Source organism: Engraulis encrasicolus, chromosome 4 (assembly GCF_034702125.1).
Source record: "Engraulis encrasicolus isolate BLACKSEA-1 chromosome 4, IST_EnEncr_1.0, whole genome shotgun sequence".
NCBI classification, from domain to species: Eukaryota; Metazoa; Chordata; class Actinopteri; order Clupeiformes; family Engraulidae; genus Engraulis; species Engraulis encrasicolus.
In genome coordinates, this window is record NC_085860.1 from 23963717 (window position 1) to 23984299 (window position 20583).

The 20583-nt window shown below is 43.2% G+C and overlaps 1 protein-coding gene across 1 annotated transcript in view; it reads right to left on the minus strand.

Annotated features, from left to right (window-relative positions):
- ano10b (anoctamin 10b) overlaps positions 1-12185 on the minus strand; it is a 23513-nt gene extending 11328 nt beyond the window's left edge. The window contains exons 1-4 of the mRNA XM_063196909.1: positions 11926-12185; positions 9546-9882; positions 3079-3252; positions 1813-1953 (exon numbers count right to left, since the gene is read on the minus strand). Of these exons, the coding sequence (XP_063052979.1) occupies positions 1813-1953; positions 3079-3252; positions 9546-9873 (643 nt within the window). The 5' untranslated portion in view covers positions 9874-9882; positions 11926-12185. The remainder of the gene's footprint in view (positions 1-1812; positions 1954-3078; positions 3253-9545; positions 9883-11925) is intronic.
- Between the last annotated feature and the right edge of the window lie 8398 nt (positions 12186-20583).

Here is a 20583-nt window from a genome sequence, read left to right on the forward strand (position 1 = left end):
AAATGAACCATGATCCTGGATCACTGTGGTAAATTAAATATATTTCTGTATCACTGTGATAAATGAACAATGGTCCTGGATCACTATGAGCAGTATATAAATAATGATCCTGGATCACTGTGTGTGGTAAAATTAACAATGGTCCTGGATCACTGTGTGCTGTAAAATGAACAATGGTCCTGGATCCCTGTGGTAAATGAACAATGGTCCTGGATCACTGTGGTAAATGAACAATGATCCTGGATCACTGTGGTAAATGAACAATGATCCTGGATCACTGTGGTAAATGAACAATGGTCCTGGATCACTGTGGTAAATGAACAATGATCCTGGATCACTGGTAAATGAACAATGGTCCTGGATCACTGTGAGCAGTATATAAATAATGATCCTGGATCACTGTGTGCGGTAAAATGAACAATGGTCCTGGATCCCTGTGGTAAATGAACAATAATCCTGGATGACTGTGGTAAATAAATAATGGTCCTAAACAATGATCCTGGATCATTGTGGTAAATGAACAATGGTCCTGGATCACTGTGGTAAATGAACAATGATCCCAGATCACTGTGTGCGGTTAAATGAACAATGATCCTGGATCACTGTGTGCGGTTAAATGAACAACGGTCCTGGATCCTTGGGGTTAATTAACAATGATCCTGGATCACTGTGTGCGGTAAAATGAACAATGGTCCTGGATCACTGTGGTAAATGAACAATGGTCCTGGATCACTGTGGTAAATGAAAAATGATCCTGGATCACTGTGGTAAATGAACAATGGTCCTGGATCACTGTGAGCAGTATATAAATAATGATCCTGGATCACTGTGTGTGGTAAAATTAGCAATGGTCCTGGATCACTGAGTTAATGGTGCACTGTGTAGGATGGTGGCCAGAGTGCAGATAACTATGCTGCTCATTGAAACTGAGTTGTCTGTCAAATTTGATCTTTTCATGAATATTGACTAATATAAGAATAAACGAATATTTGTAACCATAGTATGACCAAGATGCAGTACGTTTTGATAAAGATCAATTTCTGGTCATTCAAAATAGTGGGCACAGAGTTTTCAAAGTTCAATTTTATCAGTCATAATGAACACAACTTCATTGTGGTGGTAAGTATTTGTGAACAAGGTAATATTTGTGAATGGGCAGCCTGAATTCTGAAAATAAACTACTGAAACTATTGCATGGTGCACCTTTACAGTAAGTGAACAGTACATATGAATTGTACTGTTTCCAGGTAATTTCCCCATAAGTGACAGTGGTGAGCGTTGTGAGGGTTTAAATATGTCAGGGTGACGTAATGGATTCTTAGAAAGCCAGTTGGAGAACGGAATGTGTAACAGTTGTGATCTTGTGTGTTCTATTTCTAGCGGATGATTACAATCTGAATCTCAGAGGGCAAAGCAAATGGAATGCACTCTCAGTAATGTACCCGTCCCATATGCAAGACAACTTAAGCCAGAAGCTGTCACTATTATTATTTTCTTATTATTGTAATGTCTTACATGCTATATTAGCTTGTCTTTGTCTACATGTTAAATGTTCAATTTTAAATGTTAATTTGTATTTATTATTAATCCCTTATTGTGACTAGTCCACCACTGTTAGCTGTCCTGTCTTGCACTTTGTCTGTCTGTAAAATGTCAGTCCTGTGTATGTCTATGTCTTGACATGGTATAAAGAGAGAAACGTAATTTCATTTTCGTTGTATGACTTGTGCATATGAAGAAAGTGACAATAAAAGCTGACTTGACTTGACTTTACTTGACTTGACAGAACAAGGGAAAAGGAAAAAAACTTACAGACATTGTCTCTGGCTTTGAGATGGCCCAGTGGTGCAGGGACCCCTGGGATACGTTGGTCATCCACGGCCCTTAAGGTTTCCAACTCATATTTAACAATATACTGACGCTCCGCCGGGGTAAGAAATTCTTCGGTGTTGCCTACATAAACACATACAAATACAAACAGATAAGGAGAAATAAACAGATATGTATAAATAAATGTGTAAATATCACCAAAGGTACGTAGAATATAGGATACAATATATGACACCAACAGGCAGATACAGCACTCTAGAACACCCCAAAAAAACCTAAATTATTTGTTCATGAGTCATCCAATAAAATCAAGAGAATCAATTAAAATGGTAACACATTGTTGTATTTTAAAGTTTGCTTGCATATATTTTAATGTCTGCATGTTTCACAAAACAGTAGATTCACAAATCAGCAGACATGAATATCCAGGACCCTCAGCTGAGAATATAGTGATAATGTGAAGAGAGTAATCAGCAGTGGCAGACACTAACAGACACAGTTATCTGCCCATCTCTCCAATGTTTTCAGGCAATGTGTTTGATTATTTCCCGCCTTGCTCTTCTAAAATGTCATAACACTGGATCATTATTAGTCAGGAGTAAGCAATGGCTCCTTTGTGTTGTTTTGATTCCAAATGTTTAAAAAACCCTAAGCTCAAATTGTTTAAATAACACTACTTATTGATTTATTGATTTAGCTATTGATTTTGATTTAGCTATTCAAAAAGAATAAATCTGGTGTAAAGTCACTTTTCTATTCTTTTCATCTGACACTGTTTTTTAATCACAGCCAAACTCTATTTCACAGTTTATGGTTTGCACTTCATATGGGAGTTTATGCATATAGCCGGCATAGCTCATATCATCCTAACGAATGTAATTCATTTCACAAACACATTCATAAAGTGTTCATGACACATTCATAGACCTTTGTTTGAGTTAGTGCTCTTAGTGTTAATAAAACCTTTTTTCTCATCTGTGTGAAGATTACTGTAATGACTGTAATGCATTTGTTCATATTCATAAAGTGCTAGTTATGTGCTTACAAAGCGTAGCCTCTTCGTGCAGATGGGGTCGCTGGCGGGCCTGTTCACTATTTGCTGAAATCACTCAACTGCATTATAATAACAATGCTATGACATCACTGGCAGCCTTAAACTGACCAAAGTGCCGTACAGTAACTGGCAAGAGAAAAAAAATAGAAGATAAGGATATAACAGAGGCCCTGTGCAAAGTCGGTTAATCTCACCTGAGTTAGTGAAGAGCTCTTTATTGTGGAAGGAGAAAGCAGCCATCTCTCCCTCCTTGTCGGCTCTGCATAGGCCCAGCTCCTCCGCAGCCTGCAGCAGGGTACAGCCGGGGGCGGACAGCAGCAGCACGTCACTGAAGTCATCCTCACCCGGGTGGACCAGGAGGCCAGCACCTATATGGAGACCACACAGACAGAGGAGCCAAGGAGGAGTTAACAAGGAGGAGTTAACAAGGAGGCCAGCACCTATGGAGCATCGGCGTCGTTAGACCATTTTTACCCGGGCACGTGCCCTGGTATGGATCTGCGGTGCCAGGGTAATGGGCACTGATTTTTTTTTAATTAATTTATTTATTTATACCTTTATTTTTTTATTATCTACGTCTGACTCATCTGGCAATCTACAGAATACATGCTTGCATTATTTTTTTTCCTTAAAATAGGCCAAGACACTTAAGTTAGAATTTAAGTCTGACACTGACGCAGCCTGCCCTACCCTAATCAGAATCCAGTTGCCTAGCTCTCGGAGCATATTGCTGAAATGTTTAATATTTTGTGTGTACGTGTGCGTTGATGACAATGTAAGTACATAATTTCTGTTTGTATTTATGTTGTATTTCATCCGCTGGTGTTTGTTAGATGCTGTTTAGTCTGGTAACCCTGTAATTTTGGTTTTACCGAGAGCTCCATTCATTTCAATGAGGAAATGTCTGTTTCTTAAATGGCTTCCTAAATGCTAATTTCTTGGTTTAAAGTTACATGAGTAGTCCGGTTTGGAAGTGCTTTGATAGTAGTTTCGACCTGTGGTGTTGTTTCCACCGTTTTGTGACTGTTTGAGTCAGTAATTTAGCTTCCAAATATTGCATTGTCGCGCTATGGAGACATAAGCAGCTGCTGTTCACGTGAACACTCCTCTTGCTAGACTTGGCAAGAACCGCTTCTTCAATTTGTGGTCTTAAAGCGCCACCCTGTGGACACTAAGTGTACTGCACTTGATTTTCCCTGGATTAACCCCTTAAGTGCCTAGTTCTCACTTGTATAATTACTGTATTACTTGCCACTTGCAGTAATTCGTTTTTTTCCCCTGCCACATTGATGTTACTGAGGTGCAATTATATTATTATGTATATATTGTAATGTAACTTGATGTGCATATTTGACTACCTAATTATTTTACTACCTATACTTTTGATGTCTGGAATCAATAAATCTCTTAATATCACCTAAAGTCGCAGCGGTTCTCTGACCGGAACACATAGTCAGTGAGGGGGCGACTAGCCATCAACGTACACGTCCGTCACACATAGCTTGCATATATATAGAAGAATGCCCTGTTTTTGTTATTCAGTTTTTTGGTGTGTCAGGTATGTAGAGTTATGGAAGAAGTAGGACTATGTTGTACTAGTAGGCTAGTAGTTAGCTATTTTATGATATTTTGCTGGCATTGAATTATTTGTTTTCTCAATGACTGGAATTAGATAACAGCCTACTGTATTAGTTAGCCTTTATCTAATTCAACTCAAACAACATTATTCTTGTAGATGGATATCAGAAAGTTATTCACTCGGACCAGGGATAAAGCAGAAATAAATTATCTCTGCACATTCTTTAAAAAAAATAATTGCCCAAATCTTTTTCAGCTTGCGCGCTTTGCGCACTCGCATTTCTTTTTGGTGCCCTATTGTGCCCCTGTATAGTATTGGGTCTACAGACGCCCCTGCTATGGAGACCACAGAAACAGGAGTTAAAGAGGTCAGCACCTATGGAGACCACACAGACCACAGACACAAGGAGCCAAGGAGGAGATAAGGAGGTCAGCACCTATGGAGACCACACAGACCAGACACAAGGAGCCAAGGATGAGTTAAGGAGGTCAGCACCAGTGATGCGCGGGTCGACGAAAAAACAAGACACACCCGACCGCTTTTTCCCCTAGTCCGCCCGCTTGCCCTGCCCGCAAGAAATATTCATGAAAAATATTGACCCGGCCCGCTTCCCGACCCGCCTTTGAAAATAGTAGCCGTGCGTCTTTATGAACACCCTAGCGTCATTGGCAAAGCGCAATCACGTCAATAAAGGTCTCAGCATGGTTCACTTCCGAGGGGTCTGGATACACTTCTCATCACAGAAAATGCTGAGCTGCAGGTATAACGCTTAAATGGTTGATAGGGAACAGGTATGAAAACACCCATAGTAGCCTACAACACTTTGTCTTCTTTTGGTTTGGTAGGCTACTCCTCTCTGTCCTTTTCCTGAACTGAAATTGGTTTCGCTTTTTCCTATCCCGAAGTTGAGGGACAGGGTGCCAAGGCCACCCCCTCCTTCACCAGAGACCAAGCAGTTAATTTGGGAGTTTGGGAAAGAAAATCGCGTCACATGTGTGTGCACAAACCACAAACGCAACCTGCGCCGCCCGGTGCCACTATAGGCAACGCTTGTCTTTCTAGCGCAAATGATCATTTAGCCCACACAAAGCGTGAACTTTCGTAATCTTAGATGACTGCAATGTAAAGATCCATACATGATCACGTAGGCTGCAGAGCCCTTCTCAACTGATTGACAGTTGCACTCACGGTGCTACAACGCGACATGCCCTGTCCAACAAAAAGTAGCCTAGTCTATGTTGAATAGGCTAGATAACATTTTCTCACAAATTATTATTTTCTAATATGAGCATTTCGATCATAATATGTTTGTCTGTTACCCAGACTACCAAGTTTGCTCTTCATACAATGCTATTTTATTATTTAGGCTATTTAGGCTATTAGCCTATTTATTTCTTTTAAGTGGCGAGGGCATTGTTCTTCCACTGTAGGCTAAATTACTCAAATGAGCACTGCATTCAAAGGGAATAGGCTAATAATTTGGACATTGTAGGCTATAGGCTTTAGTAGCCTATTCTATTTCGACAATGTAGGCATAGCTCGAATCCCTACCTGTGGAGGAAATTAATCTGTAGGTTGGTGAGCAGACGGAGCCAGCCATCAAGTGGATTGCCTCGTAGTCGTGGTACGACACAGGAAATGAAAACAAACTCTGTAAGCAACACATGAGTGCGAAACCATTACAATTGTATAAGAAAATATGTAGGCTATATCCATCACTGCACTGTTTAGAGAGCACCCTCTGTGTTCTTCAAAATGCACTCAATGGTTGCACCTGCTGCACCAGTTGCGCGCAGAAGATATTCGGCCGACGCAGGAGCCATTAATAAGTCTCCTGCAGAGCGCGTGGCACCATCGTAGTTATTCAGCCATATAAACTTTGATCTATTTCGCAAAAAAATGTCCCTGTCTGCTGAAGTAAACTATAGCGTATTGGCTAAAGCCTACTTTAAAATTCGGCATCATTTCAAAGGTCCTGACCGACCGCACCCGACCCGAATTTCATTAAAAATAATATTTCATAACCCGTGCCTGCGGTCGACCGCAGTTAACTGCAAGCGCCCGCTGATTTCGGGTCAGCCCGCGCATCACTGGTCAGCACCTATGGAGACCACACAGACCAGACACAAGGAGCCAAGGATGAGTTAAGGAGGTCAGCACCTATGGAGACCACACAGACCAGGGGGGGGTTCACTCACGGAACTAGCTACTAGCCACAACTGGCTAACCCTAATCCAACCTAAGTGCAAAATGAATGGGTGTCAATGGAGTTTTCTACTATCATCATTTTTGTAATTTTTAATATTTTTTTGCCCTGAAATATTAATATCCAGTTCGAAGCTAGAAATAATAAGACCTCATTTGAGTAGCGTTTCAATTATTTTGCGCCACTAGATTATTATATACTGGGTCACAAAGCTCAATTTTTATGAGGCCAAACCCATAAACATTAGCGGGATGCTAGCGAGTACAGGTCGAAATTCCCTGCTGTAAAACTACACACCTGAAAGATTTGTCAATACAGCCTATTGTTAAACACCAGCCATAGTGCTTACCAGGAATGTTTTGTTGATGAGATTTGTGACTGGAAATTGCAGTAGCAATGTATTTAGCATGTGGGTTCCCCTTTCCATTCCATACATTTTCCCACATGAAAGACTTACCAACGCTCGCCAACTAGTGGACACTCCATAGGAACTGCAGTATGCATGCAAAGCTAACTGGCTACAATTTTAAATGGGAACCAATCAGTGTGAATCTTCTCCCTGTGTTCTAAATTCTCTGCTCAGACCACAGACACAAGGAGCCAAGGAGGATATAAGGAGGTCAGCACCTATGGAGACCACACAGACCACAGACACAAGGAGCCAAGGAGGAGATAAGGAGGTCAGCACCTATGGACACCACAGACACAGAAGGAGGAGTTAATGAGGAGCAAAGGTAAAGTTAAGGAGGAGGAGTTAAGGAGAACAGCACCTCTGGAGATCACACACAGAGGCGATTCTAGTGTCAGCTGCGGGGCCACAAGCGAAATTCAAAAAATGAACATTTGAAACTAAATTGCCATGCCTGTAGTAAAATGTGAGCTTTTATTGACCATCTAGGGGCTGCCCGCCTAGTGACAAGATACTTTGACCACACAAACACAGGATACAAGGAGGAGTGAAAGACAGGAGAGGAGAGGTGTTTGTCAAACCCAAGTTTACCAAAGGCAGTTTCAGTGTGACCATCAGCTATTTTTATGGCCATGCACCCAGCACTTAAACAAGATCGTGGAGACAGAGAGGAGGAGGAGGAGGAGAGGTGTGGTTCAAGCCCAAGTTTAGTTTTATTATTTTTCAGACAGGACAGTGGGACATGACAGGAAACGAGATGGGAGAGAGAGACGGGGAAGGATCGGGAAATGATCCGGGCCGGGAATCGAACCCGGGTCGCTCACGTACAGGTAGCAGTCCAGTGGTCCAGCAGTCCAGAAGAGGTGTATTTTAAACCAAAGGAAAATGTATTTGTTGTTTTCTACATGAACAGCAAGGCAGCACCCACAGAGACCATGGGGACATGGGAGATGATAGACAGGGCTGGGGAGTTGTGTTTCAAACCCAAATTTGCCGCAGGCAGGTGTGTGTGCGCGCACGTGTGTACATGCGTCAACATGCATGCGAATGTCTGCCCATGTGGCAATTCACTTGTAATATAACCGACCTGAGCCAAACATGAAATATTAAAATAGAATTGGGACTCTTCATCCCTCACTCAGCTTGCAGGTGCATCACAGTGGGACAGACTTCACTGAAAAGGAGAGTCATTTGACTCTGAAGAAGGTGTAGCAACACCGAAACGTTAGTCAGGTGTGTGCACAAACTAAAGTCTTGAAAACTAAGCTGCAGTGTGCTCCAGCCTCTCCTTTCCAATGAAATATTAAAAATCATTATACTGTAGGTTGCATGCACAGAGCAAAATCTCTACAGTAAAGTGCCCGTTACTGTTTCACTAGAGCGAGCTCACATTCCACAAATTCCACATCTCCAGTCAGTGACTGAAAAAAGTATGTGGAACTAGTAAACACAGCAGCATCTGACGTGACGGCAGACATCATTGTGAGTAAGCCCCTGAGGCTAGATCTGCTCTTTGAAAATGCAAAATGTGCGCTGAACTAGAACATGAACGTACATGTCGCTTTGGTCAAAAGTGTCTGCTAAATGTATTGTAATGTAATGTAATGCAACACGTGGTGTCATACTAGCCTGTAGCAAAGGGGGAGTTGAACCCAGACCTGCTTGGGTAACAAACTGGTACTCTAACCGCCCTACCAAAGAGCCAAGCTCGTTGGCATAACCGTCACAACGCACCCACAACCTTAGGTCAACCCATCACTAGGGGTGTAAATCACAGCCTTCATGACAATACGATACGGTATCAATTTCTTAAATCAGGGATTCCATCTTTTTCGATACTTAAGAATTCCCCACGATACAATGCAATTCGGTTCGATTCGATTTTTTCCAATTACTTTTCCACTACTATTGTGTTATGGAGCTAGGGCATTGCACAGGGGCCAGCGATACGATTCTTTTCGATTCTTAAGAATGCCCCACGATACGATGCGATTCGATTAAATCGCCGGCCGATACTTCCGATACATCGATACTTTTTGATTTTATTTACATCCCTACCCATCACATTGCCTTCCTCTCCGGGAAGTGCACCCATGCGCTTCACAGTCATGGAGTGCTCTCATGGTGTTCCTCACGCAACTGCCCAACATGCCTCTCCCAACCATGTGTGTCGGGTGCCCTCTGACCTCCTTGTGTGTGTGCGTGTGTGTGTGTGTGTGTGTGTGTGTGTGTGTGTGTGCGTGTGTGTGTGTGTGTGTCTTTGTGTGTCTGCCTGTGTGTGCAAGCGTGTGAATGCGTATGTGCGTCTGTGCGTGCGTGCATGCCTCTGTGTGTGTGTGTGTGTGTGTGTGTGTGTGTGTGTGTGTGTGTGTGTGTGTGTGTGTGTGTGTGTGTGTGTGTGTGTGTGTGTGTGTGTGTGTGTGTGTGTATGTGTCAATCTCTGCGTGTGTGTGCGGTGACCTCTGACCTCCTTGCGTGGGCGTCTTGGCCAGCAGCCTCATCATCCACTTCTTGGTGGTGGGCTCCACCTTCTCTCCCAGCAGCAGCAGCACCAGCGGCTCCAGGCCCTCCGATTGGCAGCAGGAGCAATGGGAGGGACTCCATCCGCTGATCCACCAATCAGTGGGCTCGGAACGGTCTTCTACCTTCTCTGCCTGGGCCTTCCCCTTGGGTTCCATGGTGTCTTCCCTGAGGTCCTCCTTGGGGGGTACCTCTACGGGGTCCTCCCCAAGGGCATCCTCATCCCTGCCCTCAGGTGGGTCTGACAGGAGAGGCTCAGTCTCTGAGCTGGCCATGGTGGGTCTCTGTGAAGAGGAAAATTAATAATGATAAAATAATAGTACATAGGTTTTATAAAGCGCTTTTCAAGACACTCAAAGACGCTTTACAGAACTTCAAACATGAATACAAAACACATGGTGAACGCAGAGACATACAAAGACTCAACAACAAACACACAACAAAACAGGAGTCGAAGGTTTATGTCCATATTGGGTCTCTGTGAAGAGGAAAATGAATGTATATTGAAGGCAGCCATGGCATGGTAAGAGCGCTGGCCTTTAGATCAGAGGGTTGCCGGTTCAAATCCCACCCTTACCAAGACCTTCATCCATGGCTGACGTGCCCTTGAGCGAGGCACCTAACCCCACGTTGCTCCAGGGACTGTAACCAATACCCTGAGCCTAAACAAGTGCGAGTCACTTTGGATAAAAGCGTCAGCTAAGTGTAATGTAATAATAATAATCTTGTTTTTTTAACCCAGTATCATAATTTTCTATCTGACATTACTGTAAATATTACTGTACTCCTCTTGACTGGTTTTGCACTTCCGAAAGAGCTTTATTGACATGTCATACTCAGTGACAGAGATCATTTAATTTCTCTTCACAAGGGCTTCACATTCATATTACATTTATTAGGTTATAATTACACTTGACCTGAATATAGATGTAGTAGTTTTAATCAATGGGGACAAATCGTTTTTTAATTAAATCACGGTTTCTTACAAGGAAGTCTACTGAGATATCCCTTCAATATTAATCTTAACCTTTGAAGGTGTATTCTGTTACAACACGATAAGTACAGTCTCTGTATTTATTACAAATATTCTTTACATTTAAATTAGATTGGAAACACTTTAGAATAAGAGGTACTTACAAATCACTTATAAAGTATTAGTAACACTAAGCAGGTATGAATAGTTGAAATAAAGTAAGCTACAATCCACATGACTATACAGAGAGTAGATCAAAGTACAGTAGACTTCCTGAGCACACTGCACTGGGCTAACGGGCCTCTTGTGTCAGGTTACATGCACTATGGAAATTTGGACTGGGTGAGTGCAATTGATTGTGTGCAGTTGTTCAGAAAAGTACACAAATGTGCACACGCACGCGCACGCACACACACACACACACACACACACACACACACACACACACACACACACACACACACACACACACACACACACACACACACACACACAGGCACGCAGAGAGAGAGAGAGAGAGAGAGAGAGAGAGAGAGAGAGAGAGAGAGAGAGAGGGAGAGAGAGAGAGAGAGAGAGAGAGAGAGAGAGAGAGAGAGAGAGAGGGAGAGAGAGAGATGACATAGCAGCTTCATCTGCCTAACAGTGCAATGTTACATGGAAATGGAAATGGCATATGGCCTGCTGCTGAATCCACTACCATGGAAACCTGTGGGCCAGATCAATAGGTGGATTCAGTAGCACCAACCCAGAGAGGATGATGATGGCCCGTCGTAAAGGCATAAATCCATAAAACTGATACTCTCCCTTCATACTGTACCTTGCATTCAGACATTCTGTATATCATGCAAAACCTATAATTAACACACACCCAATTTTACTGTCCCATAAATGGTCCCTTACAAAGAGAGAGAGCAAGAGAGAGAGAAAGTTTGTGTGTGTGTGTGTGTGTGTGTGTGTGTGTGTGTGTGTGTGTGTGTGTGTGTGTGTGTGTGTGTGTGTGTGTGTGTGTGTGTGTGTGTGTGTGTGTGCGTGCGCGTGCGTGTGCGTGCGTGTGTGTGTGTGTGTGTGTCTGTCTGTCTAAAGCTAGCTTTACATGACTTCCCTCATACAGCTGTTTTTTTTTAACTTCTTTACTTTTTCTGCCTCGCCTAGTAAAACAACAGATAGACCAAAACATCACTCTCTCTGAGGACCCCGCTTCCTGCACACACCACACACACAGGAAGTAAACAACCAGAGGAAAGAGAAAGTAAGACAAGAAAAAAAGAAGGGAGGGATAGGAGAGACAGTGAAAGAACGACAGTTGAGAGAGAGGAGGGAGATGAGAGATGGCAATGTTGTGTTGTGTTGTTACCTCTTCCCTTCAGATGTCAGATGGTTTCCGATGTGCAGTAGCCTAGAGCTTCTGGTCCAGTCCTGCCACACCCTCCCTCTCCACAGGACTGTTTATAAAATGCAGAGTGGTGGAGAGACCCGCACACATGGGCACCAACGCACCACACTCACTTTTTCACTTTTTCCCATACACACCAAACACATACACTTTTTTTTCTCTTTACTGTAGACTACGTACCACCTCCGGCCCCACCCACTGCTCTCTCTCTCTCTTAGATCCTCCTAAGCACTAAGCTGCTGCCCGATAGGCGGGTGGAGCTGCGGAAAAGAATGCAGTGAAACTCCTCTGGCCAGGGCCCGCCCGCCACATGCATCACAGCTGCCCTGGGTCCTAAAGCCCTTCTGCCTTCCGGCCATTCACCACAGCCATGCACACACACACAACCAGACAAATACACACACACACAGCCCAACCTTAATAACTTTGTGGGGCCCTTGTGGGGCCCTTCCTATCTTTGTGGGGCCCTTCCATTCATATTAACCCTAACAATAGCTAAAGAATGCTAAACTGTGCCCAAACCAAAACAATCCCTAACCCTAACCTGTCAGTGAGGAAATGTTTTTACACTTTTACTTTTACCAGTAACAACAAAACTACCCCAGCAAAATCGGTCAAAACATATGGGGTCCAGGATTTGGGCCCCATGGAGCGAGGGTCCCAGCATGTGGGTGTATTCCAATAGCAGTGGCCTCACAAAGGCACGCACGCACACACGCACGCACGCACACACACACACGTCACACACACACACACACACACACACACACACACACACACACACACACACACGGACACACACACACGGACACGCACACACACACACACACACACACACACACACACACACACACACACACACACACACACACACACACACACACACACACACACACGTACACACGCACACATGTACACACGCACACACACACAATGAGTCACTGTGCCCAAATAGTAGCTGACTGTTTGAGTAAATCCATTCTTTCAGCAGGAATAATACAGCTGTTAGCACTGTGATGGATGGCCTTATCATGTTTGCTATTTCTAAATACATGATTAAATTCTAATAAGAGAGGTCACATTAGGGTAAGTTAGACATAACTCAAAGCGCATCCAGAAGGTACTGTAAAAATAGCAGATAATAAAAACTTTTTAAACTTGAAATTGAAGCTGACTTGCAATATCACTGAAAGGAATCCTGCTGTGTGCTAAAATAATACATTGAAATTGATATTGAGTAGATGCAGTTAATTGCATCCAGCACCATTGCGAAACTGCAAAACTGAAATATCTTAAGCGCGGAGGTTTGAAGTAAACACCATAGTGAGAGCATATGGTAAGAGAGCATAAGAGACAAAAAAAGACACAAAAAAAAAGTATTTTTGTGTATTTTGTGCGCGTTAATGTTCGCATTAAGGGAAAAGGGTATAAAATCTGGTTCAAGAACATATTCCAAAATGGGTAGGCTAGGAATGCAAACGATTAATCGATTAATCGACTTTAATCGATCAATGCATTAATCGATTAAAAAACATTAATCGCAATTAATCGACAATTCAACTGACAAGAGACCCAGGTGAAATGGGCATGTGAAGAGTGTGTGTGAAGAGGGGTGTGAATAGGGGGAATATTTAAATCACCTTTGGATTAAAGAATTGAAATATAATTAATTAAGCGGGCTTGCGGAGAGCATGGCCCTTGCAGAGCAAGGCCCGATTATAGTAATCTCTAAGTCCTGTTTCTTTATTTCTTGGTTCTCTTGTGCAGGGCAGTAAAAATAGAAAATGGATCTCCTCCTAGGCCTTTCGAGATAGAGACACCGTTCAAACACTAAAACGACCGGCTCGGCTTGGAGATCGCGTATAGTTATAGGCTTCTCCATGTCTCTTATCGTTTTCCCGTTTTTGGCGATTTTGTGAAAGCCTGGGTCCCCATTGAAAACAATGGTGGAACCTTCATGAACCAAAGTTCTGCCACTCTAGAGCAGTGTTTCCCAACCTTTTCTGTCTCGCGTACCCCCTAAGCCTCTTAGTTGTGCCATGAGTACCACCTAATTCATGTTCTATATCGCTTTCTCTGTCTTGATGTGACTGTTCCATACATTTGTTATAATAATAACATTTTTCCAAGTACCCCCTGCAGTGTGCTCACGTACCCCTAGTGGTACACGTACCCCTGGTTGGGAAACACTGCTCTAGAGATTAGAGTGTAGGAGGCTTTTTCGGTCATAAAACATCAACACTTTCACCTAGAAGTTTAGTTGACGCGTTGTTAGCGAGCTCTATGGGATGTCTCCAAATTGTCAAAGTTTCATCTCCCAACTCCCAATACTTTTTAAATGGCAGGTTTGTAAAAAAAAAACAGGCCTGGGTCTATGGAGAATCCCAGTCTTTCCAAAAGTGCATTTTTCAAGAGATCAGCGCATGTCCCACACGGAGGTCCATTTGTGCCTGAACCATTTAACCTATAAACTTCATTCAAAGACTGTTAGAGAGATCACAAGCATGACTCCGATCTGTGAAAAGGACACGTGCCAACTCCTTTTAGTTTTTTTTACAACGATCTTGTAAAGACAAAAAACTCATTCTCATTCTGGCCTCTGCTTACAGCACAATACTAACTGTCATTCAGAACAGGTGCAGTCAATGAAGGGTTCCATATCAACTGTCACTGTCTCAAGATTCTATTCTTAACGAGCAGGTGCGAGCAACCATTCTAGAAGTCTATTGTTCAGCTCTTCAATGCAATGTGATATAGTCTTGCTGGACTGTGCATGACAGCTAGCTGCTTGGCTTAATGGGAATGAATGCTGCTGGATTAGAGATATGGAGGTTGAGGGTTTGAACCCCACCGGAAGCCATGTTGATTTTCAAAATTATATCATATGCAGTGTTCCTTGGCCAACTTAAAATGCCATGTATGTCATTTATTATCAATGGCAAATGTGCTGGATTAGAGATATGGAGGTTGAGAGTTCGAATCCCACTTGAAGCGATGCTGATTTTAAAAATTATATCATATGCAGTGTTCCTTAGCCAAGTTAAAATACCATGTACGGTATGTCATTTAGTATCGATGGCAAATGTGCTGAATTACAGATATGGAGGTTGGGGGTTTGTGAGAAGGAGAATTCTTCCACCTTCTCACTAGGCTACACTGGCAAGCCAGCTCCTAAAATGTTTTTAATATTTCGTGCACTGGTATTGACATTGGACATTGTTATATTGAACTGAACTTTCTTCAATGTGCATCGCGGAGCACACATACGCACACACGCATCCACACACTCGCACTGGCCCGCACGCACGTCAATCAAAGTCTCACTGCGAGGCGGAAGCGCGCACCGCTTCAGCAGGACAATTTCCATCTGTGACTTTGGGGAGAAGATTGTTTGGCGGGTTGTTTAAAATGTATTTTATTTTCATGTGGCAGCTGTATATTTTTGTGTCTGATCTTGGGTTGTGGGATATGTGCAGAGGGCAACTGTTTTTGTGTTTTTGTTAAGTTAATTGCATTGAGTTAACCTGCAGCTGATTCTGAGACGGTCTAGATGTGTGGACCAATTGAGATGTTGATTGAATAATTGTTTGCCCGTATTGAAGGGTGTACTAAATCCCAGTGTTAGATGGGGTTTGGGAGAGTTAGGAACAGAGAGAAGCAGCTGTGATTACTGGCAGAAGCTGTCTTCAAAATGTGTCATGTAAAACCTGCTGTGAACCAGAGTAAGCAGAGTTTGTATTGAGTAGCTGTTTGGAACCACTGTAGTTTATTTTTCATGTTGGAGTCACCTTCAGTTTATGATTATTTTCTGTTGCCCTCGTGCACGTTTTCTTTCTGTCGTGGTGAGAATAAAAATGGCCATATATTTTTGATACATCTGAGTTCCAACTTGCGTTACTTCAACCCTTCAACCACCAACACTCCAACCGCAAACGTTATCCTGGCAGGAGAAGCATCCGCTACTCCACATTTGGTGTCAAGAAGTGGGCGAACGCCGACAGGGAGTGGAGACGGAGGAAGAAGAGGTTCGGTGAAATGGATGACTGTGATCGCTTGAACAGGGGTAGCCTGGAGACGTCCTGGCAGACCCATGAGATGACGGCCTACGGATGTGAAGTAGCTGGTAGCCACTTCTTGTTCTTTGTGGATGAAGTGCCAGAGGAAGATAGACACGGCTTCACAACGTTGAGTGTTTTTTTATCAAAAATATAGGCGCCTTTTTATTTTACATATAATCAAAAGAAATGTGCACGAGGGCAAAATCAACTTAACCAAAACTGCAGACAAATCACTGGCCAAAAAAGATCCAAAATCAAAACTTCACAGTAGCACAGCAGCCTAAATTTCACTCACATGTGCTTTCTCTCAACAGCAGCAGACACTGCAGTCAACGACCTCGCTAGTCACACAGCTGACTCTTTTTGTGCCCACTCACATCAGTGGGATGGGCCTCAATCTACCCATTACAAAGCAATTAACCAATGGCAACACATGATACACCTGATTGGTCAAAACATTACACTAGACACACATGATTGGTCCAAACCATTACACTAGACCATCACAAAACAAAATCAGCCAGTTTTAAATTACAGTCAAACGAAAACATACAGCAACACAATTGCCCTTGTACACATTTCAGTCACCCTTCACAAACATTAGGCCTACAAACACAGTAAATCAGACATTTACACACACTTCAATCCCCACATTTCCCCTTGCCCAAAGTCATGAGTTGGAGTTGCCACAACGGCGCGCGCTTCCGTGTGGCAATGTTGACCCGGAACGCTGGAAACAACTGTGGATTTCAAAGTTCAGTCAACAGTGTTCTCTCGTGTTGCAGTGCACATGTTCACGGTCTCTTGCGCTCCCTTAGAGCTGCACAGTGCAAGCAGCACAGTCACATAGAAGTTTATGATGCACACAAACAATGAGTTTTTTAAAAGCAGTGAGATACTGAGAAGGGGAAAGGTTCTCCTTCTCACATTTCCTACCCCTTCTCCAGTCTCGACACCGGAGTGGAGAGACAAGCCCCGCCGCATCCCCTCTAGGTGCAGGGACAGCGCAAGTGGGCCACCCCACGGTCACGATGCCGTCGTTGCCACATGTGCTGGTGCTTCTGCTGCTGCTGCTGTAGACGCTGCCCCTCCTGATGGCTGAGCCCCCATCTCTGCTGACGCCTTCTGTGCTGTTGGTGCTGCGGTCGCTGGTGGGTCTGCTGGTGCCTTGCTCCTCCACCTTGACTCTTGGCAGAGTTTCGTCAGCTGGCCCCGGCTGCTCCTCCAGCGTTGCTTCCGCTCGCAGGCCGCCCGACCTCCAATCTCCCGGGACGTCTCCTGGCCTCCTCTGCTCAAACGACCACCTCTCTTGCCGATGCGCCTTCTCCTCCGGCTCCAGTCTCTCCTGGCGTCTCATCCCACCGCTCTGCCACCATATGTGAAGTAGCTGGTAGCCACTTCTTGTTCTTTGTGGATGAAGTGCCAGAGGAAGATAGACACGGCTTCACAACGTTGAGTGTTTTTTTATCAAAAATATAGGCGCCTTTTTATTTTACATATAATCAAAAGAAATGTGCACGAGGGCAACATCAACTTAACCAAAACTGAAGACAAATCACTGGCCAAAAAAAGATCCAAAATCAAAACTTCACAGTAGCACAGCAGCCTAAATTTCACTCAGATGTGCTTTCTCTCAACAGCAGCAGACCCTGCAGTCAACGACCTCGTTAGTCACACAGCTGACTCGTTTTGTGCCCACTCACATCAGTGGGCTGGGCCTCAGTCTACCCATTACAAAGCAATTAACCAATGGCAACACATGATACACCTGATTGGTCAAAACATTACACTAGACACACATGATTGGTCCAAACCATTACACCAGACCATCACAAAACAAAATCAGCCAGTTTTAAATTACAGTCAAACGAAAACATACAGCAACACAATTGCCCTTGTACACATTTCAGTCGCCATTCACAAACATTAGGCCTACAAACAACACAGTAAATCAGACATTTACATACACTTCAATCCCCACATTTCCCCTTGCCCAAAGTCATGAGTTGGAGTTACCACAACGGCGCGCGCTTCCGTGTGGCAATGTTGACCCGGAACACTGGAAACAACTGTGGATTTCAAAGTTCAGTCAACAGTGTTCTCTCGTGTTGCAGTGCACATGTTCACCGTCTCTTGCGCTCCCTTAGAGCTGCACAGTGCAAGCAGCACAGTCACATAGAAGCTCATGATGCACACAAACAATGACTTTTTTAAAAGCAGTGAGATACTGAGAAGGGGAAAGGTTCTCCTTCTCACAGGGTTCAAACCCCAGTCGAAGCCATGTTGATTTTCAAAATTATATCATATGCAGCGTTCCTTGGCCGACTTAAAATGCCATGTATGTCATTTAGTATGAATGGCAAATGTGCTGAATTACAGATATGGAGGTTGGGGGTTCGAACCCCAGTCGAAGCCATGTTGATTTTCAAAAATATATCATATGCAGTGTTCCTTGGCCAACTTAAAATGCCATGTATGTCATATATCATCAATGGCAAATGTGCTGAATTACAGATATGGAGGTTGGGGGTTCGAACCCCAGTCCAAGCCATGTTGATTTTCAAAATGATATCATATGCAGTGTTCCTTAGCCAACTTCAAATATCATGTATTGTATGTCATTTAATGTCAATGGCAAAGGGGCTGGATTACAGATATGGAGGTTGTGAGTTCGAATCCCGCTCAAAGCCATGTTGATTTTCAAAATTATATCATATGCAGTGTTCCTTAGCCAACTTAAAATACCATGTATGTCATTTAGTATATCCCCAAAACGCAGAGCTACAACACTTTCAAGATGGCTGAATCCAAGATGGCTGAATTGTTTGGCCCATAACTTCTGACTGGGTGGATGGAGTTTTTCCAAGATTTCTTTTAGCTTTGTTTTCTCAATAGTACTTTGTTTCATCTCTGCCCCAAAAGGCAAGCCCGCTTCCAGCATTTTCTGTGAGAATGCAATCTAGTTTAAATGTGGTATTTTATCTCAAATTTTCATTAAAATGTTTAGATTTAGTAGGTTTTTTTTTATTTAGAAACATTGACAATTCAGGGGAAAACGCCTTATCAATTAATCGTAAGTCGATCGAGAAGGCTATCAACTAATGATTAATTAATTAATCGATCATTTGCATCCCTAGGCCTATATGTCACATCTTAGGTGCTGGTTACACATATATGCGAATATTATTAAATGTAGATATTTTTATCCGTGTAGTGTACATATAAACACGAGAGGTGGATAGAAATATAAAGTCCATTGTGACAGGTGCGTTTTAGCCTCCTAAATGGGACATTTTTAATACCAGAACCGGAATTCTATGTTTCAAAAATATCCTTATAAGTGTAAACACAGCAGCTTCTTAATCTCCATACTAATTTGCAGGTTTAACAACTCAACGTTGACATTATAGGCCTATTTGCCTAACAGCTCTAACCACTGACGGCTCTAACTCTAGGAACCACAGTGGGTGATGTCACAATGCACCAGTGTTCCGCCATTTATTTGATGGAGGTTCGACATACACACAGATAACACCACAACACACACACACACACACACACACACACACACACACACACACACACACACACACACTGACACACACACAGACAATAAAACACGAGTCATTACCGTTGTTGGGTAGTTAAGTTTCAGTCCCTGTGGCAACTGTCGCCATGCAAAAGAGACAAGAGTACACAAGGGTTCAAAGTCAATGGCGAATAGATATGACTAGCATGGCAGGCAATTAAAGGAGCACACATCCCAAAAGAAGATCAAAGCAAAGGGTGCGTTTGTGTGTGTGTGTGTGTGTGTGTGTGTGTGTGTGTGTGTGTGTGTGTGTGTGTGTGTGTGTGTGTGTGTGTGTGTGTGTGTGTGTGAGTGTGTGTGTGTGTGTGTGTGTGTGTGTGTGTGTGTGTGTGTGTGTGTGTGTGTGTGTGTGTGTGTGTGTGTGTGTGTGTGTGTGTGTGTAACTGTGTGTGTGCGTGCGTGTGTGTCTGTGTTTAATAACAGTTTTTTTGTCTTGTTGTAATACCTGGGGTGAGTTTAGGGGCGACCTTGTCTATATAACACACAGACACAGACACAGACACAGACACACACACACACACACACACACACACACACACACACACACACACACACACACACACACACACACACACACACACACACACACACGAATGCATAACCTATGCTATAAAAGGTGAATGTCAGTCAATCTTTTTACAAGCTTGAACGATACACCTTTTGAACACCTTTTAATTGGGTTTTTTTTCTGAGAAACCTCGGTTCACACTAAAATCATGAAAAAAGAACCCTCGTGGCCTTAAGAAATGTTTCAGTGCAATGTGTTTTTTTAAAGAGTGTGTGCAGAGTTCAGTGTGTACAGAGTTCAGTGTGTCACAACACTAGTTTTGTGGTACTTGAGACAGGTCTGGGTCTGGAGACCAGTTTTAAAGGTGCACTGTGTAGGATGGTGGCCAGCGAAAGTATTGCAACTATGCTGCTCATTGACCCCTTTAGAGTTTGTAAACAGGTATAACGTAATTTGGCTGTGTG